This window comes from Chlamydotis macqueenii, chromosome 5, assembly GCF_036417535.1.
Source record: "Chlamydotis macqueenii isolate bChlMac1 chromosome 5, bChlMac1.mat, whole genome shotgun sequence".
NCBI classification, from domain to species: domain Eukaryota; kingdom Metazoa; phylum Chordata; class Aves; order Otidiformes; family Otididae; genus Chlamydotis; species Chlamydotis macqueenii.
Window position 1 is genome coordinate 19,988,513 of NC_141560.1, and position 18,088 is coordinate 20,006,600.

At 35.9% G+C, this 18,088-nt stretch overlaps 1 protein-coding gene across 2 annotated transcripts in view; it reads right to left on the reverse strand.

The window, feature by feature from the left end:
• SPATA7 (spermatogenesis associated 7) overlaps window positions 1-18,088 on the reverse strand; it is a 42,633-nt gene that overhangs the window by 12,946 nt on the left and 11,599 nt on the right. The window contains exons 2-5 of one of the 2 annotated variants that reach the window (XM_086749037.1): window positions 17,545-17,625; window positions 16,792-16,884; window positions 15,175-15,219; window positions 4,214-4,347 (exon numbers count right to left, since the gene is read on the reverse strand). In XM_086749037.1, coding sequence (XP_086605163.1) covers window positions 4,214-4,347; window positions 15,175-15,219; window positions 16,792-16,884; window positions 17,545-17,625 — 353 coding nt within the window. Of the gene's footprint in view, window positions 1-4,213; window positions 4,348-15,174; window positions 15,223-16,791; window positions 16,885-17,544; window positions 17,626-18,088 lie in introns of both variants that reach the window. The other variant, XM_086749035.1, reaches the window with a different exon arrangement.

An 18,088-nucleotide genomic window follows, 5' to 3' on the forward strand; every position in this document is an offset into this window, starting at 1 on the left:
TGAAAGGAAATCTGTACTGAAAAGATCTTTCTTTCATGCTCAGAAGGTTCTTCTGCTTTCTTTAGTCACTTACATTTCTCATTCTGACAGAACTAATTCAAACACAATACATCTTCAGACTGTTAATAACATAACAGTATAATGAATCTTTAAATATAAAGCATTTGAGTAGGCAATTCACATAGCCATATGTGTGCTGCATATAAAATTAACAAGAGATCAGAAACAGTGGTGTTTCCTAATCTGTATTTCATATGCACAAGCAGAATTGTCATTCTTAAGTAATCAAAAAAAGTCTGAAAAAACAGGCTGAAAGGGATCTTGAAATGGCAAGGCAATGGCAGCCACACTTCAAATGGTTAAAAGAGAATTTTTCCTCCTATGGAGCAGCCTTCCTTGCACTGACTTGTGGCATGGATTAATTTATTTAAAAAAAAAAAATCGTTAGTAGCCAGAAATGCTTATTAATAGGATTATCTGAACATGGGGTATGAAATACCAAGTATTGCTCAAATCAGAGATTTTACTCATAGCCAGCTCAATGCCAGGTTTTTTTGCTTCAGAGATAAGTCATACTGAGCTTCATGCAGTTCGACCCACTGAATCACTCAGATGAATGTTTAAAAACTAAACTCACCCTTGTATAGAAAAATAAAAATTAAAAATCCAGAAATTTCATGAGGGTACAGCTTCCCATACCTGGCTGCAGTTGGAAAAACTACGTGGTAGTGGCATTCTATGTGTTGACATCACTGTATTTTCCAGACTGTGTCAAACAGCCTTTTCAATTCTGAGAAAACTTAGAGTAATTCCTTAAAGAAGGAGTACACGTAGGTAATTTGATGAAAGATAAATAAGTGGATATCAACAAATGTGCTGCTTATCCATCCTCAAGCTTTTCAGTCGACATGTCTCTAAATACTTGCTTAAAAATTACATATTCACAAAGACACACAAACACAAGTTAGCAGCCCTTTTGGCATTCCTATCCGTATTTTATCATTCTATTTTCATTAACTTTCAGACATGGTGTCAACCATCATTACTGCGTTACATGGAAAGAGAGGAGCAGAATAAAAGTACAGCTGTCCCCAGGACATCTTATGCCTTCCCTGCCCCTCTGCTTGACTGCGAGAGATAAACTACTGTCCTTGAAGTAATCCAGTTGCTAGTGACCCCATCCAAAGATTGCTCTGTTGTGCCATTTCAAAATAAGCCTATTCCTTAGCACCTCACTTAGGTCTTCTGCTAAAAGTAGAGAAGTGCATGATGCATCATAAACTTCTATAACATCTTAACCCATGGCTCTAGGTGGAATCCTTTCATTTCTGTGATCAAAATACTCTCTTTGATTAAAATCACTGATTATTTAAAAACATCAGTATTGACATCTAGGTAACCACAACAGAAATAACTTTCTCAGTTCATTACATATCATAGCAGATTCTCACATTCCAGTAACTTTACATTCATAACTAGATATAACAGATAAAGAATGGCCTGTTCTTGTGCATTTAAACCCTTGTCAAAGAGCAGGCCAGTCAGGTTCAAGACACATTATAGGTATTCAGTTTCATAGTCAGCTCGGTGTATAATAAAATACACTGACTAAATCACAGAGGTTTTAAGAAATGTATAACATGTATTGTATGATTTAGAGGAATTATTTTTACCTTTTTCATATTCTCAATTGAAAAGTTTGCTCTACTGCAGCATTGAATAATAATAAATGCAGCTGTGTGAAAAATGAAAATGATGAAATAAAGGCACCAGACTTACCAGAATGCATAAAAAGTGGATACTAAGGAATGAAGCCTTTTGAAAATAGAAAGTTAGATGCATGCATCAAAGCTGGTTAGCATGCATATAGCCTATAATCTAGTCAGACACTGACCTTGTCAGAGTTACAAGGTTTATTACATTTTTATAAACATATAAATGTATGTATGTTACTCTTAAATTGATATACATTTTACAAGAGCCACATTTTATTAGGCAAGAAATCACACATTATGAAAGTAATTTATTTAACTTTCGTATTCTTACATTTAAATGTAAAAGTGGCAAGGCCAGGAGAATTCTACTTGTCTTTTATTCTTACATTCCTCCTGTAATGTTGTAAGATGCTACTAAGCACAGGACCACATTCTACTCTTGCTATTACCTCCTTGGAAACCTGGAGTGTTCCAAGTTTGACTGCTTCAAATTTCTGCTGAATCTCATCCCAAACCAGGAATATCCTAACTCAACAAACCAATTTTTGGAGCAGTTCCACAAATAGAGGATGTATAATCAGCTTTTTCCTAATGGCAACAGTGACAGCAATAATATGATTATTGTGTGGTAAAAATTCTCTACATTATCATATGCTTTAACAGGCATCCTTAGAATCTGTTTTCCAGCTGTCACCTATTGATACATCCTGATGGCCAGAGAAATACCATTAGAATGGCTAACTCATCCTCACAGCGCATTAGAGGACATCTAATTGTTGAAGTAGAAGAACCCTCCCTTGGTGTACAAACAAGCACAGGAAATCAATGTATATTTTGGCAAATGAAGTAAAGTTTCAACAGGGCTTAATTTTTAGCACAAAAATATGACAGCTCAATTGCCTTCACTGCCTACCCTTCTTCCAGAATGCTCCCTGACAGATTTTAACTTCTTACTAACTCACTGGTGCTCTTGTTTATACTACAGTGAAACATATATTGTAAGTTCAGCAATCAATGATTTGATTAACATAGTGCCCAACAGTGTTTTAGCGAAGATTAGTCCTTGCACTTGTAAAGTTAAAAAAAAAAAAAACCTAGAGGCGAAAAAAGTATTATATAAAAAAAATTACTTTTTATGTGTGGTTAAACATTAATTTAGAAAGTGTCCCAACATCACTTTCTAAAATACACTTTTCAGTTGATAAGTTGAAATTCAGACTCAGACAGTTTCTTGAGTTACACCCTGAGGCTAGCAAACCCAAGGAAAGCTGCAGTTTCTGTTGGCATGACACAGACTACACTTCCAAGACAAACGTTGGTGGGAAGGCACCTGTAAGTAACTAGAAGAAATGGGACAGATATTACTTTAGAAAGACCTTGTTCTGCAAAAGATTAAAACAAAGAAGAAAAGTGACAGTCTGTTGTAATGCTATACGAAAGACCCCAAGTGTATCCTTTTATTTTAAAACTGTGAATTTATATAGTGATTAGAGATAAATTTTAGAGCACACGACTTGGTTTCACGATGAAATAATTTAAGGAACTTCTCCTGCCCATAGTCTGCAGAAGATAACATAGAAGGACAAAACCAGTATTATTAAAAAACAAAATTTGGATTTTAAATACGACATTTCCTCCCTTTTCTTATGCATGCCTGTGCTTTTATCCATGACTAAGAGCCATATACCGAATTTCAAAGCATTATTTCTCTGCACTGCAATAAGGTCACACTCAAACTGACTGCTGCAAAAACCAGTCACAGAAAGAAACTAGTGGTGAGTTTTCTGTACTATTTGGAAATGTTCTCCAGCTCTACAGATATTTAAACAAGATATGATGCATTTTCTGTTAAAATCAACAGAGTTAAAACATCATTCTGCTTTAAGTTGCAACTGCTCCTTTACAGTGATGACAAGAGAATGTAATTTATTAGGCTATTTATTTATTATCTGGAAATACACACCACATATCTAGATGAAATGTCAGCCAAAATAAGTGAACCTATGTATAGACATAAAAGCACTTATTTTGACAGCTTAAGTACTATTTTCATTTTCAATAACTGCAATTTGAGCATGTAGTATTAAGGCTAGACATGAAATGTATTTCCAAAGTAGAGCTTCCATGATACAGAAGAAAAATAGAAGATTCTCAATTCTTCTCCTAGGAAGGTTAGTGGTAACTAGAGTTCTGCCTTAGGAAATGGTAGAAAGTTCTGGAATGACAGAGAGGATATGGGAATTTCAGCTGAGATAAAAGTGAGAGAATTCATGGGTAACTAGAGCTTGGATTTACCACAAGCACTTCATATAGGTATCTACCACCTTTGTCAGAAGGCTGAGATGTGCATTGGACACAGATTAGGAAGATCCTTGTCTGTTTTCTGCTGTATTAATTATGCCAGCCCTCCCTCTAGAGCTGCTGCACAGCAGTGATCAGCTGTTTTTATGGGAGGCAAGTAGACTATGATATCTACTAAACAAAATTAAAAGTTCTACCTTTCCAAAAGAGGATGGCAGCAGCCTTTCACTCTCTCTTGAGCTGGCTCGTGAGGCAATTTTACCCATACTCATTTCCTCTTCACACCTGGCTATCTTCTTTTTCAGTTTCTCTCTTCTTTGCTGGTCAGCAACTTAGGAAAGAGACAAAGTTTGTCAGATCGGAAAGGAAATAGTATTCTTTTTTTTTGTCCTAAGTGATTTGAAAATGTCATAGGGGTTTACAATTGCTCAGCAAAGTCAGACTATTGAGATACGTTCCACTTCCAACACACAGCCATTACAAGAAATTACCTTAATTCTTAGAAGAAAAATATTAAGAGTATGCTGGTAGCTGAAGCGGTATCTTAGCTGAAGCTGCACCTTTGCTTCCCTGAAGTATTTCTGCCTCACAACTAATTCACCACTATGTAGGACTTCCAAGACCAGTATTGTTAACACAGCACTCTGCTCAAAAACTCACAAGTTTGCTCTCAATTTTTTAAAGACTCCTTTGACTGTCCTCTCATCCAGTATTTCAGCAAAAGAATGTGTTTACTGTTAGTAGCAGGGCTAAACTATGACAAAAATCCATACTCACACCATGGAAAAATAGTGAGTAGTCTCCCAAATACAGAAATCCATGGCAAAACAAGCATGTTCATATCAAGAACGTTAAAAATGAAGGCAAACACTGTGAAAGGGCCACTGTCAGATCAGGAGGGGAAATGGTTATCAGTCTACACTGGTCTGCAGTCCAGGACCTTGTTCACAGTGTCCATGCAGCACAGAAGATGCGTGAGGTATACCTGCCATCAGAAAAGAGAGGAGCCTGAAAGATGGGTAAATCTTCTGTGTTCGAGTTTGCTTTCAGTCACCTACATCTGACATCTTGCGTAATACAGCCCACAGTAAATGGTGAGCACCTAAGTGCCACGGATGAAGTTCACAAAGTTGAAAAATCCAAATGAGGCTGACGAAAAACATTAATAATTTCATTTCCAAATGAGAAAGAAGAATTTATTTAAGCGAGCACAGTTTTGAAGGCTGTATACACAATGAAACCTCGTTTAACTCTTGAATTTCTCATGCACTTAACACAGATCCAAGTGTACGAATGGTTTGCTTGATACAGACTCACAGACAGAAAGGCCTTTGCGGATTTCTTCTTCGGCTTCATAATGTATTTATATCATACTCTGGTCACACACATCACTATACTTAACGCATGCAAATGTAAATAACTTTGTGGATTGGTGTGGTACATTCTTCTAGACAGCTGAGAACTACAGCAATCTGAGGACATTTAATCAACCTTTAAAGTACATTCATCTGTGTGCATTAACCCTACAGACATGTTAATATCTAGGAATTATTTAGGTACTTGTATTCATTTTATTAAACACTTTAGCCTGCTTTTAAACTAGAAATGATCCTTTCAGATGCAAACCCCTTCTTCTCATTCCTCAGGGAAATCCCTATTTTTCTTTCAGTTCTTACAATTGATATGTAAAATACAAAGTAATTTATTTTACAGCTGCTGATTCATTCAACATATTCTATTAGAATACTTAAAATACAAAGTTGCTTTTATTAATGGAAAAATATTAGCTGAAGTTAAAATATGTTAAATTGTACAACTCTGAATTAAAAATATGCCTTGTAATAGAAGGAAAAAATACACTGCACCATTAAATCATTAAAACTCAATATTTTTTTTCCTACACTAAACTATTATTATGTGGCTATTCTAAATTACTATTATTTCTAATTGTGTTTGTCTTAAAAATTACAGATGAGCACTCAAACGTTAGCTACAGGTCAGAAGTTTTATATGTTTAATAGAAATAATGAGTCATGCTGGGCCAACAGAGCGTGTCTGTGTGTGCACATGCATGGAATCTGTAAAAACCAAAGTCACGCCTACTGCTAGGTAAAATGGTGATGGCTGAAATCAGTGTTGAAGAAATATCTAGGGAAACAATGAATGAATGAGAGCTCTACAAAGCAAAGATGAAAATTATACAGAAGTACAACTGTCTCATTTTGTATGTGTGAGTAGGTGCCTGAAACAGAAATTTTGGGCAAAGCGCAAAGCAGTGTGAATATTATTGCAAAACTGAGTTCTCATGTTATCCTTATTCTGCTCTTTACAGGATAAAGTCTGAGATTTAACATACATGGACAGACTCTGCCTTTACTACTAGAGTTTAAAGCTATAAAAGCCAAGTACTACAAGTCCACGACTGTGTGCTATGACTCTTCTCAGCCAAAGCACGGCTTGTGCCCATCAGTAAAGAAAGAAGAGTAAGACTGCCAGGATGCTCAGGCTATCTTTGGTTGCCAGAATGACCCACTGAGACTACTGTCACCTGCATGGGAAATGTAAAGTCTTTGCCTCACACCAGTCATATGGTGAGCTTAGCTCAGCTAATCCATTAAGTGCGTTCCAAAAGCTATAAAGTCACTAATGTGTACTAAAAGGCAGAGCAGACGTATGCAAAACAGAATGGTAAAAAATCCCAGCAGTGTACACATCTTCTTGCCAAATTAGGAAATTTTCAGGCTAGGTTTGCTGTAAAAGCTAGGAACTGTGAAACCAGCAAATCAAGAGATAAAGAAATCCTTCTTGAATAGCATTAATACAGATGTAAACAGACAGCTAGATGCAAGTTAGGATAGCCCTGAGGCAGTCAGTAAGCAACGCAGACAAGGGTACAGACACAAGAACACGCGTACTGCCAACCTACCTCCCCTTACTTCACACGTCCTTTCCCCAGGCAGGGAATGGAGAACCCAGTCTTTCTGTTCAGCTTTAGCCAGACAGAAAACGGTATCTTACAAATGGCCCGAACCTTTGAGGCATTAATTACAAGTAATATTACAATTAATGGGTTCTGATGATACTTAAGGCTGCTGTACATAACCACTTGTTCTTCAGCTCTGAATATATTAAACACAGAAAAAATGAGACGAGCACTCAGGAAGAAACATGCAGTTTCAAAAGGGAGATTGATCTGTTAATTGGAAATGTTGCTCACTGTTCAAGATACCTGCTGCTTCAAATCAATCACAGATATAGCTTCTTTAGTTTTCAGTGAGGTGAATAAACTGAATTTGACAAGAGTGCCCTTGGCATATTGTCATAGACTAGGGGGAAGTAAATATCAACTGCATTTCTTCACAGATACTTAATAATTTAACTGCAAGTGGCTTTTACTGCACATTGCCTCAAGAAATATATCAAATTTGTAGAGTCAAATATAGGAAAAGTTGAAGACAATAAGTACCTTGTGACATATAAAAGAAAAAAGAAAACCACTAGGTTTTAAAATCTATTTAAAAAGGGAAAATGAAATGTTTAAGAATAAAAAAATACAGTCTATAGATCCAAATAACATGAGTCCCTTTTAAAGCTTTATCAGAGACTTTGAGATTAATTATAACTCATGAACTGCTGTGTTCAAAACCACCACAAAGATTTACAGTGTATTAAAGAGAAAATGTATTAGAATATAAACAAAGGAGTGATTTTTGTATATCAAATAAATTTGGAGTCTGTGAAACTAAATTCCATAACTTATTGCACCCACCCAAGAATCTGTTCTCTTAATTCTGTTGGCAATGAGAAGCAGCACAAGAAAGATCATAAATTTTAGAAGTTAAACTGTAGCATTCTCCATAAAGAGCTACCTATAAAACGCTGACCAATCTGTCATAGAAGTAACACTTTCGCATAGAAAAGTATCCGTTTTGCAAAGAGTACACCACACTTCCAAAGCAGAGATTACATCGTTATATTTCCCTGTTAAAATACTCCCTCTATAGGCTTGATTCTTTTTTCCTTAAGCCTAGGCTGCAGCAGTATTTCTAGACACATGTTTAGAGTTATAAAACCAATGTCATAAACCTGGAAGAAACAAAATAATCATAACATCTGCACTCCTAAGCAGCTTGAAAGCTCTGCGCTTGTAAGGAGAGTACGGTTTGGAATGTCAGTGGTTGTCCTTTGCTGTGAATTTCCAACCTCTAGATTGATCATATGCCACATCACAGTACAACTGGCAGTTAACTTTCAAGTTATTTCATTTCTGATGTAAATAGTCCATGGTAGACAATGAGATACCAAGTTAGATTTAAATTGAGTTCAGCTTGCAGAACAACGTATCTCAAAAGACTTGTCCAACACTGAGCATTTCTCCACTGTGTTTTTATATCAGCTATTTTTGCAGTAACACAGTTCTGGTTATTATTTTCCTTATGAATTATCTTAGATAAACAATGCAAACATCAACCTCATTTCTGTTGAGCCTGAAGTGTCCACAGTGAGCATAATGGAAGTGTTTAGCATATCAGTTGGTTCTATTACTTCTGCAAACAAGCTCTTCATTCTGTAAGAATTTTTATTATCAGCTTCCTAGCTCTACACAAATCCCCAGTACACCATGATTTAAGCACCGGGGGTGAGATCTCATCAAATGCAAACTGAATTTTGCTATTGGGTGTGAAGTTCGGGTTTCTCATAAGTTTAAACCTAGATTTTTTAACACAGAAATTTTAATTTTCACAACTGTAAGAGATAACACAGTTCTCCTTCACATCCATTATCAGTAGCACTGTTTCATCAAATAAGGGAGGAATCACCATAAAAAAGGTGACAGAGGATTTATTAGGGGCTTGATACTACAGGCTTGCTTGTATCAAATAGAAAGTAATGTTTGTATCAGGGTATGTACTTCAGAAATGTGATACTGCTTGGCAAAGCTACTAATGGCACAATCTGGCCATTGCTAAAGCTTGTAAATAAAGCCTAACAGTGAGACATGAATCCTTCAGAGGAATTCCAGGAGAGGCTAGAAGTACAGCAAATCCATCCACCTCTGATCCTCATACGGGGTCCTCCAATAGACATCTTGTAGATTCTTCTGTCAGCCGTATGAAGAATACAGCAGCCTGTGCACAGCCTACTACGGAAATTGTGAAATGCTGCACCAACGCTGAAGAAAATTTCTCAGCCTGCTCAGGTAAACCTCCATTCATGTACCCTAGAGAGAGGTCCATCTGGCTTCTAGGTGTGCTTGGACAGTGGATTTTGTGTCAGGGTACCACTGAAGCAACCCCCAAGGACAATTTATACATACTGTACTGAGCTAATGCTGAGAACAAGTGGAAAGTATAATTTTATTCCTGTTCTCTGGTATGCTATAGCTATTTTCTGATCATCAGTAATAGTGGAAAATGATATAAAAACAACAACCCATCACAGCAGACAGATGGTAAAGCTGGGTAAATTCAATTAAAAAACAGGGACACATTTTCAATAATAATGATGACTGAAACAACTACAAAAGGAAATTATGCTTTCTCTGTTTCAAGACTTTTACAAGTCATAACTGCAGGCCTTTCTTGTTTATGTGCCTTATTTAATATATTAGTACAACTGAATCTAATTTTTGGTCTGCTTAACTCGTGGTGACTAAATGATCTAATAACTTTTGCAACTACAAACCCTGTGAAAAATGTATTTTTGATGCACTGAATATATATCTAAAATGAATTACTTCTCATAAAAACAGAAAACCTTTCTGTAGAAGAAACTTTAAAGTAAGTAACTACTACAAAAAAGAAAGTAAAACTACTACAGTTAGAAGTACAGGTTCATAAAGATTTTTTTCACACAGTGGCTTTTCCTGCTCTCCAAAAATTCAGATTTGACAAATATAGAATATCTTTCTGAAGACCTACTTGAACTCTGAAAACATACATGCTAGAATTAGCTGAATGTTTGACTTTAAAGAACTTGCATTAGGTGCTTCTAACTTTCATTTTCAGAAATGCATACATAAGGACAAGACTCAACAGAAAATTTAAGAATCAAAGATAGGGAGATGTTGTGAAAGCTTCCTGTAAAACACAGCAACAACAAAATATGTAAGACAGCTTTTCATAGATTGCTTCTTTTCATAGAATAAAGGGTAGACAGCTATAATGTAAAATATGCGATAACATGAAAAATTAAAATTTAAATACAGAATTATCTAAGAACATATATTTCTTGATATTTCTACTTGAACCTAAAACACCTAAAAGTAGAAAAACAACCTTACTCATCTGTTTGCATTGATGTCTCTCCCCATCTCTCACCCCCTCCCCCAAGTATTCAAGTTCCATCAGGCTAAAACACATTTCTGGTGGGTAACTTCTCAGAATACTTTTTAAAAATCCTTCTTCCCCTCCTGCCCTCGGTATCAAAGAGACCTGCATTCCCGAGCACACTAATCACTGGGTTCAGGCTGTACTATCAATATGCCTTGTGGAAAAACCTCTAAACATATGGGTTGAAAAGTTAGTACTGTTAGAAACGGCATGTGTAGCAGCAGCTGTCTTACTTGGCATAGCTTTTGTCAATTTTTCTGGCACAAATTCCACAACCACAGACTTCTAATGGCCACCGGTATCAATCAACATGCTTGGACTAATTCTGAACATAGAAGTTTCACATTTCAAGAAGTTTCACATTTTAACAACTATTTTAAGTCAAGAAGGCTGATCTAATACACAGGAACACGCTCACTGCTAGCCCAGCAGCATGGCAGCTTGCCTGTTTTGCTGCCAGCTAAGATACCAGGAAAAGAACAGTGGAAACTAAATCCACTTAAAGGACAGAACACATTCAGTTGGCCAGGGAGAATGCCAACTACAGTATCGTGTTCAATTCTTAAACACTAATGACTGATTCATGGCAACAACCCCAAAGGGAAATACTCACCTGCTATTTTAGCAGCACATGAAGCACATTTTCAGGGGATGCTTTTTAACACTATCTGCAGGAATTCTGTTTTGCAACTCTATGCTATTAATAAATCTTAGCATTTCAAACTGAAAATTTACCCCCCTTCCCAAATCTCTTTTGAAATAGAGGGGAACAGAATCCTTATTTGGGATGCAATAGGTAATAAAAAAAGGAATATAAAGGAAAAAAAAAGTAATAATATGCTTCAGTTGAGGCAATGAGAGGCATAGAACTATTTGAAGAATAAAGCTGTAAACCCCTTGACTATAGACATTCCCCTAATACTCAGTCATATTGATGTTGCAACTGTGCCTGGACAAATTGTGTGTCCCATTTCCAGCACGAAAAATGAACTGGTTTGAAAATATTCTAAAAATCCTCTTCCCTTACTTTATTCCTCAGTACATTTTCAATACTCTTACTGCCCGAGCTACTAACTGTCATCTCCACGTAATCTGTTTCATAAAAGACAGAGGAAGAAAAACTATTTTCCAGTGGATTGCCAGAGACACTACAAATGATACCTTAACACCTGAACACGTAATGCTTGGTTGCACTATTACTTCAGTACAGAAATCTGTAGTTCTTGATGAACAATGCATAGAACAGTACAAAAAAAACCCCAGCCACTCTAATTTTAGGTATGAAATAAATTGAAATGATTTTCACTTTAATTCTAAACATCTAGAGTTTTATAAGAATAGTGCAGATAGTGGACAAGGGATGCCTGAATAGCCTTAACTTAAATACCTTGAAGGTACTGAGACTTATAATGAAGAATTCGAAAGTAGATGTGCCCCATGGAATTATCTCTTTGGTAACTCTGCACAAATTTCAGCCTGTGTGGCAGAGTTTCTTATCTGTTTATAAAGTGATCTCAGGTGACAAAACATATGAAGCAAGTAGGTCAGAAAAAAAATATCAATTACATGCACACATGGAGCACAGATATCAATCCTCAAAGATTTTTATTAAGAAAGCACAATCTTAAGTATCTGATACAAACACATACAGAAAAATCCTGGACCTGTTGGAGTTGAGACACTTTTGCCATTGACCATCATGAAACAGCAATTTCAACTACAGCATCTAAACCCTGTATATTCCACCATCCAAAATTTGCCTTTTAAAAAATTAAATTATCAGGATAAACACTTTCAAGTAAATTCAGTTCTAATCCTGTTTGCATTTGACATCTGGAAAAAAGTCTTTTAGCTATGCAGATATTGCGACATTGGAACAGGTTACTCAGGTTGCAGAATCACCATCCCTGGAGGTTTCCAAGACTTGGCTGACCGACCTAGTGTTGGCAGAAGTCCCATGTTGAGTGGGAAGCTCAAGGAGGGCTAAATGACCTCCAAAGATTCCTTACAACCAACATTTCTGCGATTCCAGGAAGGCAGATGTGTGACAGAAATTGAGCTTCCAAAACATTAGGAGAAATGATAATGTATAGAGACTGAGCTGTTGAAGAGAAATCACTAGATAAGAAATCTGTGAACCAGTGTCTCTCATCTCTATTGGGTACAAGAACCTCTTTGGAAAGGGTAAAAAGAATGAGCAAGGAAACTATATAATTTTTACCCTGTGTCTGGGACAAGTGCTGAACTCCAGTGAAACCAGATGTTGAGACACTTCCCTTGCTCTTGCAAAAAAAAAAAAAAATCAGAATCTTCTACTAAGAAAAATAAATGTTTGTAGCATTTTATGTGGACAATTTAAGATGAAAATGTAGTTGGGAACATTTTTCAGCATTGCAAAGTAAAAACTCTACATTGAGGAATATGCTAATAAAAAGATAGTGTTTACATAAGTTTGCTTTATTACTTTGCTTTCTGTCTTTCACTCAGCACTCTCATTTTTGTTACAGAGCATGAAGCACCTCACAACGTAAAATCTGAAAGCTGGGGCACAAATATAACACTGTCTTGAGAAGCCACTTTTAGGGAAAAAAATTCAACATTATTTATGTTTTGTTGGACAGATTTTATTTAAAATGGCAAATTTGCTGTCACTTTATAATTGCACAGTTCCTCTTACTGCAGAACGTCAAGCAAGCAAACCGTATTTTAGAACTTAGTGAAATCTAAGGATAAAAAGCTCTAACCACACTGGATACACAGCTCTGGGAGACCGAGAAGTCCAACATTTCTTCCAAATGAATCCTGCGCTACTGACGAAAATCTTGATCCTTGAGCTATGATCCTCAGCTTGACTTTATGAGCTAGCTCTATTTTGGGAATATAATACATTTCAACTACATAACAATTAGCACTCCCAAGTCTTAGGCTAGAATAACAGTAGGTAAACTGAGCAAGCTTTTTTTTGTAAATAAAGGCTTTATTTTTTTTCCCCTGAGCTTTACATTTTTTCCTTTCTGAATAGGAAACATCTAGGGCTGTGTTGGTTGTATGCATGTTCTAGTAAGATAAAACACAGCAGCAGCTTTTCCAGCTCCATTTGAAAATAGGTGAAAGAGCAATTTAGCAAGGATTTAGTGTACCAATTTTATCAAACAGATGGGTAAAAACAAAAGCAGCAACAAAGGTTAAATGTTTCCGTCACACCCTGTACAGGAGATAAATGTGTAACTCTGCCCTAGTCACAGAGAGAATAGTCAGACACCGGCCTGAGTAAGATGAACTGAAAGAGAAACATATTGCACAAAACCCTGTTATCTGAAATGGAAAATTCCTCACTCCAGAGCACACCTGCTAGCATCATGACAATTATCTGTTAAGGTTAAGGCACTGGCACTGTCTCCCAAAATGAACTTATTATTCAGGGAAACTCATTCTGCTGTGAAACACACAAGCTATCAGCTCAGAAACATTTTATCTGTAAAGACAGCAGACTCCAAAATAGAAGGGCCTTTGTTAGTGTTGAGAAAGATCCAAGATCTGGAAAGGTATGGAAGAATAATTGTTAATTAGGGAACCTAAGAAAGATTCTAGCAGATGCAGAAAGAAAATGAGGGTTTTATTACAAAACACATAGGTATAAACTTTCTTCTTACTCCAACTCTGTATTTTCATGCTTGTTTCAAAGCAAATCCTGGTAGAGCTGGAGCACAAGAAAGAAGACTCTGCAGAACAGGTGATCTGAAATTCCTACTGCAATCTGCGGACTCTAGAGCAATGCTGTTGCTGCTTATGCTGCACCTTTTGAAAGCAAGAAAAGGCAAGCTCACATAGAGCATCCCTCATCCCGATGTAGCTTCTTGCTTAATTCAGTCTCAACCCATTATGGAGAAATACTGAAAAAAATTCTAATGAAATTGAGTCTTTCTGCCAAAAGGATGACTGATTTCCTGCATCAGCTCTAGTTACTCTGATCATTTTACAAGACAATATCACTATGGTTTGACTGGATTTGAGACTAACCACAAAGTATTCTGTCCTCAGAAGATTATCTTTCCATCCTAAAAGAATACTTTAAATTTTTCCAGTACCTCAGCAGTTGTAAGTAAATATTGAATTGGAAAAAAAAGAACTTCCTCTAATTCCATTAGTGAAAAAGACAGGTAACAGAAATACACCTTTGTTATTTTACCAAACAGCTGCTATTCATCCCCTTTGAGAATACACTTCATTTTGTATTCAATAAATCAATGATTTGAAAGCATTGCTCTTCAGCTCACACTATGAAGTAAGGCTACAGTACTGAAATCTTTAAATAGTGTTAAGAAATGAGACAACTCCCAGAAAAAGTAACAGCAGTTTAATCCAGGCTGTGGGGCTGTGCACTTGTAACTGGCTCTGTTTTCTGCAAAACTGAACAAGAAGTTTCAGTCCTAGTCCCCAGATGCCCACATTCCCTAAATTCCTCTTGACCTTGCGCTAGTAAGTTCTCTTCTTGAAACTTCAAGCCCACATCATATTAGAAGAAAGGAGAGAGAAAATGCTGACATTCTCCTCATGTGCTCCATTAACTGTGTGGATGAAAATAATCCTAAAAAAAAAAAAATTGTGATCCTAAGCACAACTGATCACTAACAGACTAGGTCTATCTCACTAGCATGAGAACCTTTCACTACAGATTCTTACAAATAGCTGGAGCAGTATATGAAAAGCTGATGAAACAAGCAGACACATTAATGCTTTATTAATGCTTCTATTCCTCTGGCTCTTTTTTTTGTATGTTAGTTTTACAGATGCTTTTGCAGAATTAATGTATCACAAATACTTACGTTTGATGCTGGTCAACCTACTTTTGGGCACTGAACAATCTACAGCTGCTGAAAAGAAGAAAAAATTAAATGTGAGTGATTAAATATTTACTTAGTATTTGTGGTGGCTAGAAAAAATGTAGCAATAAAACCACACAGAACAAAGACTAATTTAATCAGAACATAGCAACTTTTCTCTATTTTAAAATATGCTAGTTACTGTGTATTTAAAGTATTAGATTGATATTAATATAGTCAGAGAATTTTCAAGTTAAAGATGTTAAAGTAAAATATATATTTGAAGGAAGAATCATAATTTAAATGAAGAATCCTTACAAAAAGTTTCTATACACTTTGTGCTGATGGCATTTAACTACACACCTGACGATACTGAGTATGTTACTCAGTAGAGAGATTACAGTATATTTGAGAGCATAGACTCTGGAAAAATCCAAAGTGTATCTCTCTTTAAAGCAGACATTAAGAAAAAGAGGGATGATGAACAGAATCAGCAGAACCACCTCCAAAACTCTATTTCTGAAAATACCTAGAAAAAGAGTGTACAATGTTTTGGGAGATATTAAAAAAACATTTCTCTCATAACCCATAACCTGCGAACTTTTATGCATTTAATTTAAATACTAAGGACATCCTGCTAACTCCTAGCATTAACATCTGTAGGACTGAAATCCCCAAGACAAGTTTACGCCATGAAGAATGAAAATAGGCTGTGAACCCTAAACAACATTCACAACTGCCTACAGACTTTTCTCAGCTCTGTGCACGATATTAACTTTTTAAACACAGTACTTCATACTCCTTATATGACCATTAAAAAAATAACTTCGGCTGTAATACAGTTTGTTTTCAATTATAGCACTGACAACAGGGTATTGACATTTCAGACTGGAGTAAACACACTTTTGTAAATCTGAAAAAATTTTGATCAGGATCTCATCACAATTAAGAAACATACAAATATGCACAAGTTCAATAGACTTTTAAGTTCCAGATTTCGTAATATTTGTCTTTTGATAAATGTAAGTACTTTCTAACATTAATCATATGCATATTTAGTGCTCAGTAATACAGATTAGCAACAGGATTTTCTCATTTGCAAACACATGGGGGAATTTTCAAAGTCCTTAAAACTACCTAGTGCCATTGATTGAAATTTGAACAAAAGATAACAAACATTTTTAAATTAAAAAAAAGAAAAAAAGACAAGACACAGTGGTGTGAGTTTAACTGAAAATGTTCTGCACTCTTTCCTAAAATAAATTCTGTATTCTCACTATTGTGACAATCTCCTTGATTTTCAGTTCAGCATATTATTTCATAATTCATTATTTCATCAAAAGCAGAATGAAAAGAATACAACATAAAGTACTCTTCAAATTAAAGTAGTATCTTTGGTAGCACTTAAGGAAGATGTTTTCATACAAGACTTCCCATTCTAATAATACAAACGTATTATTAAGTAGCAGCTGTATCTCCTGGCTGACATCAGCCTGAGTATGAAAAAAGAAGAAAACTACCCTTCCTACCAATCTATTCATTCCCTCTTGATATAAGCCTGTTCTGAAAGAATGAGCTAAATCTGGGGTAGAAAGTTCATTCTTATATGCACATTTTTACCTTTGGCTGAAAGGATTTTGTTATAATGAAACACCATGTGATCTCTGATCAGGTACTGGCTAGTTAGACTTCGGGAGGAGTCAATGCAGAAAGCTGTAAGATTAAAATATATTTAAACATTATAAAGATAGGCGCAAGAATACTAAAATTTTAAATAGTTATTAACTGCAACTCAAAGCCACAAACTTTAAATTACTGTACGGTTAACTTCTTTGCCCCATGACAGTCATTTTTCTTTAGCAGCTACTATCGCACGAAACCATCTGGTGTTCCTCGGTTTTTTTTCCCCACTGAGCCATTAACTCAATAAAGAGCTACAGAAGTGGCTCAAGTTGGACTATGAAAACGTCAGTGTAGAAACTCCCTGTTTCTCCACTCTATGCTCTTTTGAAAAAAGTGTCTGAGGTGGCAGTATGGCACAGAAACATGTCCTAGCTCATGTAAACTACTGACTGAAAAGGATATTTAACCTCAAGGGTTCTTTAAAGCAGTAACCATATCTATATTCCAGCTACTGTAGATGTGACATCTGTACATATTTGGATCGTTTGCTTACTGTTTCTAGCCAGCAGTAGAGTCAAGGCAAAACTCACGCCTCAAAAGTATTTTCAGTAATGCATACTAAATGTAAAGGTCATCAATGAGTTCAATGTAAAGGTTTTAATTATAAATACATTTTAATCATAAAATCAATGAAGGATCACAAAAAAGGAACAATGTCAACCTTCTGATGAAAGCACATGTGTTACTTACCATTACTCTTAGTACTCAACTGTCCTTTAAATGGACTTGCTGGACCACATCGGGGAATGCCAACAGCTGGGTATTCACTCACTTCAATAAAGCACCAAACAAAACAAAACAAATATTAGGAAAAAGAAAACATGCATGCTGACAGACAAGACAAAGCAGAGAATCTTTCCCCAAAGAACTCACGAATGACTGTAGTGGACCTTTTCCACAGAGGACAAAAAATCATATTTAAATGCTATACTATTATGGAAGTACAACAGTGTAGTTAAGTAACTTAATCTAAACACCAAGATATGATGGTAGTACTTCCACTGGTTCAGGGAGCTAAACAGCAGAAGAAACCATTAGATCACTTCAGTCTGAACTTCACATTGGTTATTAAACTGCACAGAGATGTGGCCACAGTTTTGTGCCTATCCTAACTTCCCATTTCTTTTAAAGTTTTACTGATTGAATTTTATCATTATGCCAAATGACTAATGTGAAAAATATGCTGCACATAAACAATTACTGTGGTCAGCATTATACTAAAATGCAAGTTTAA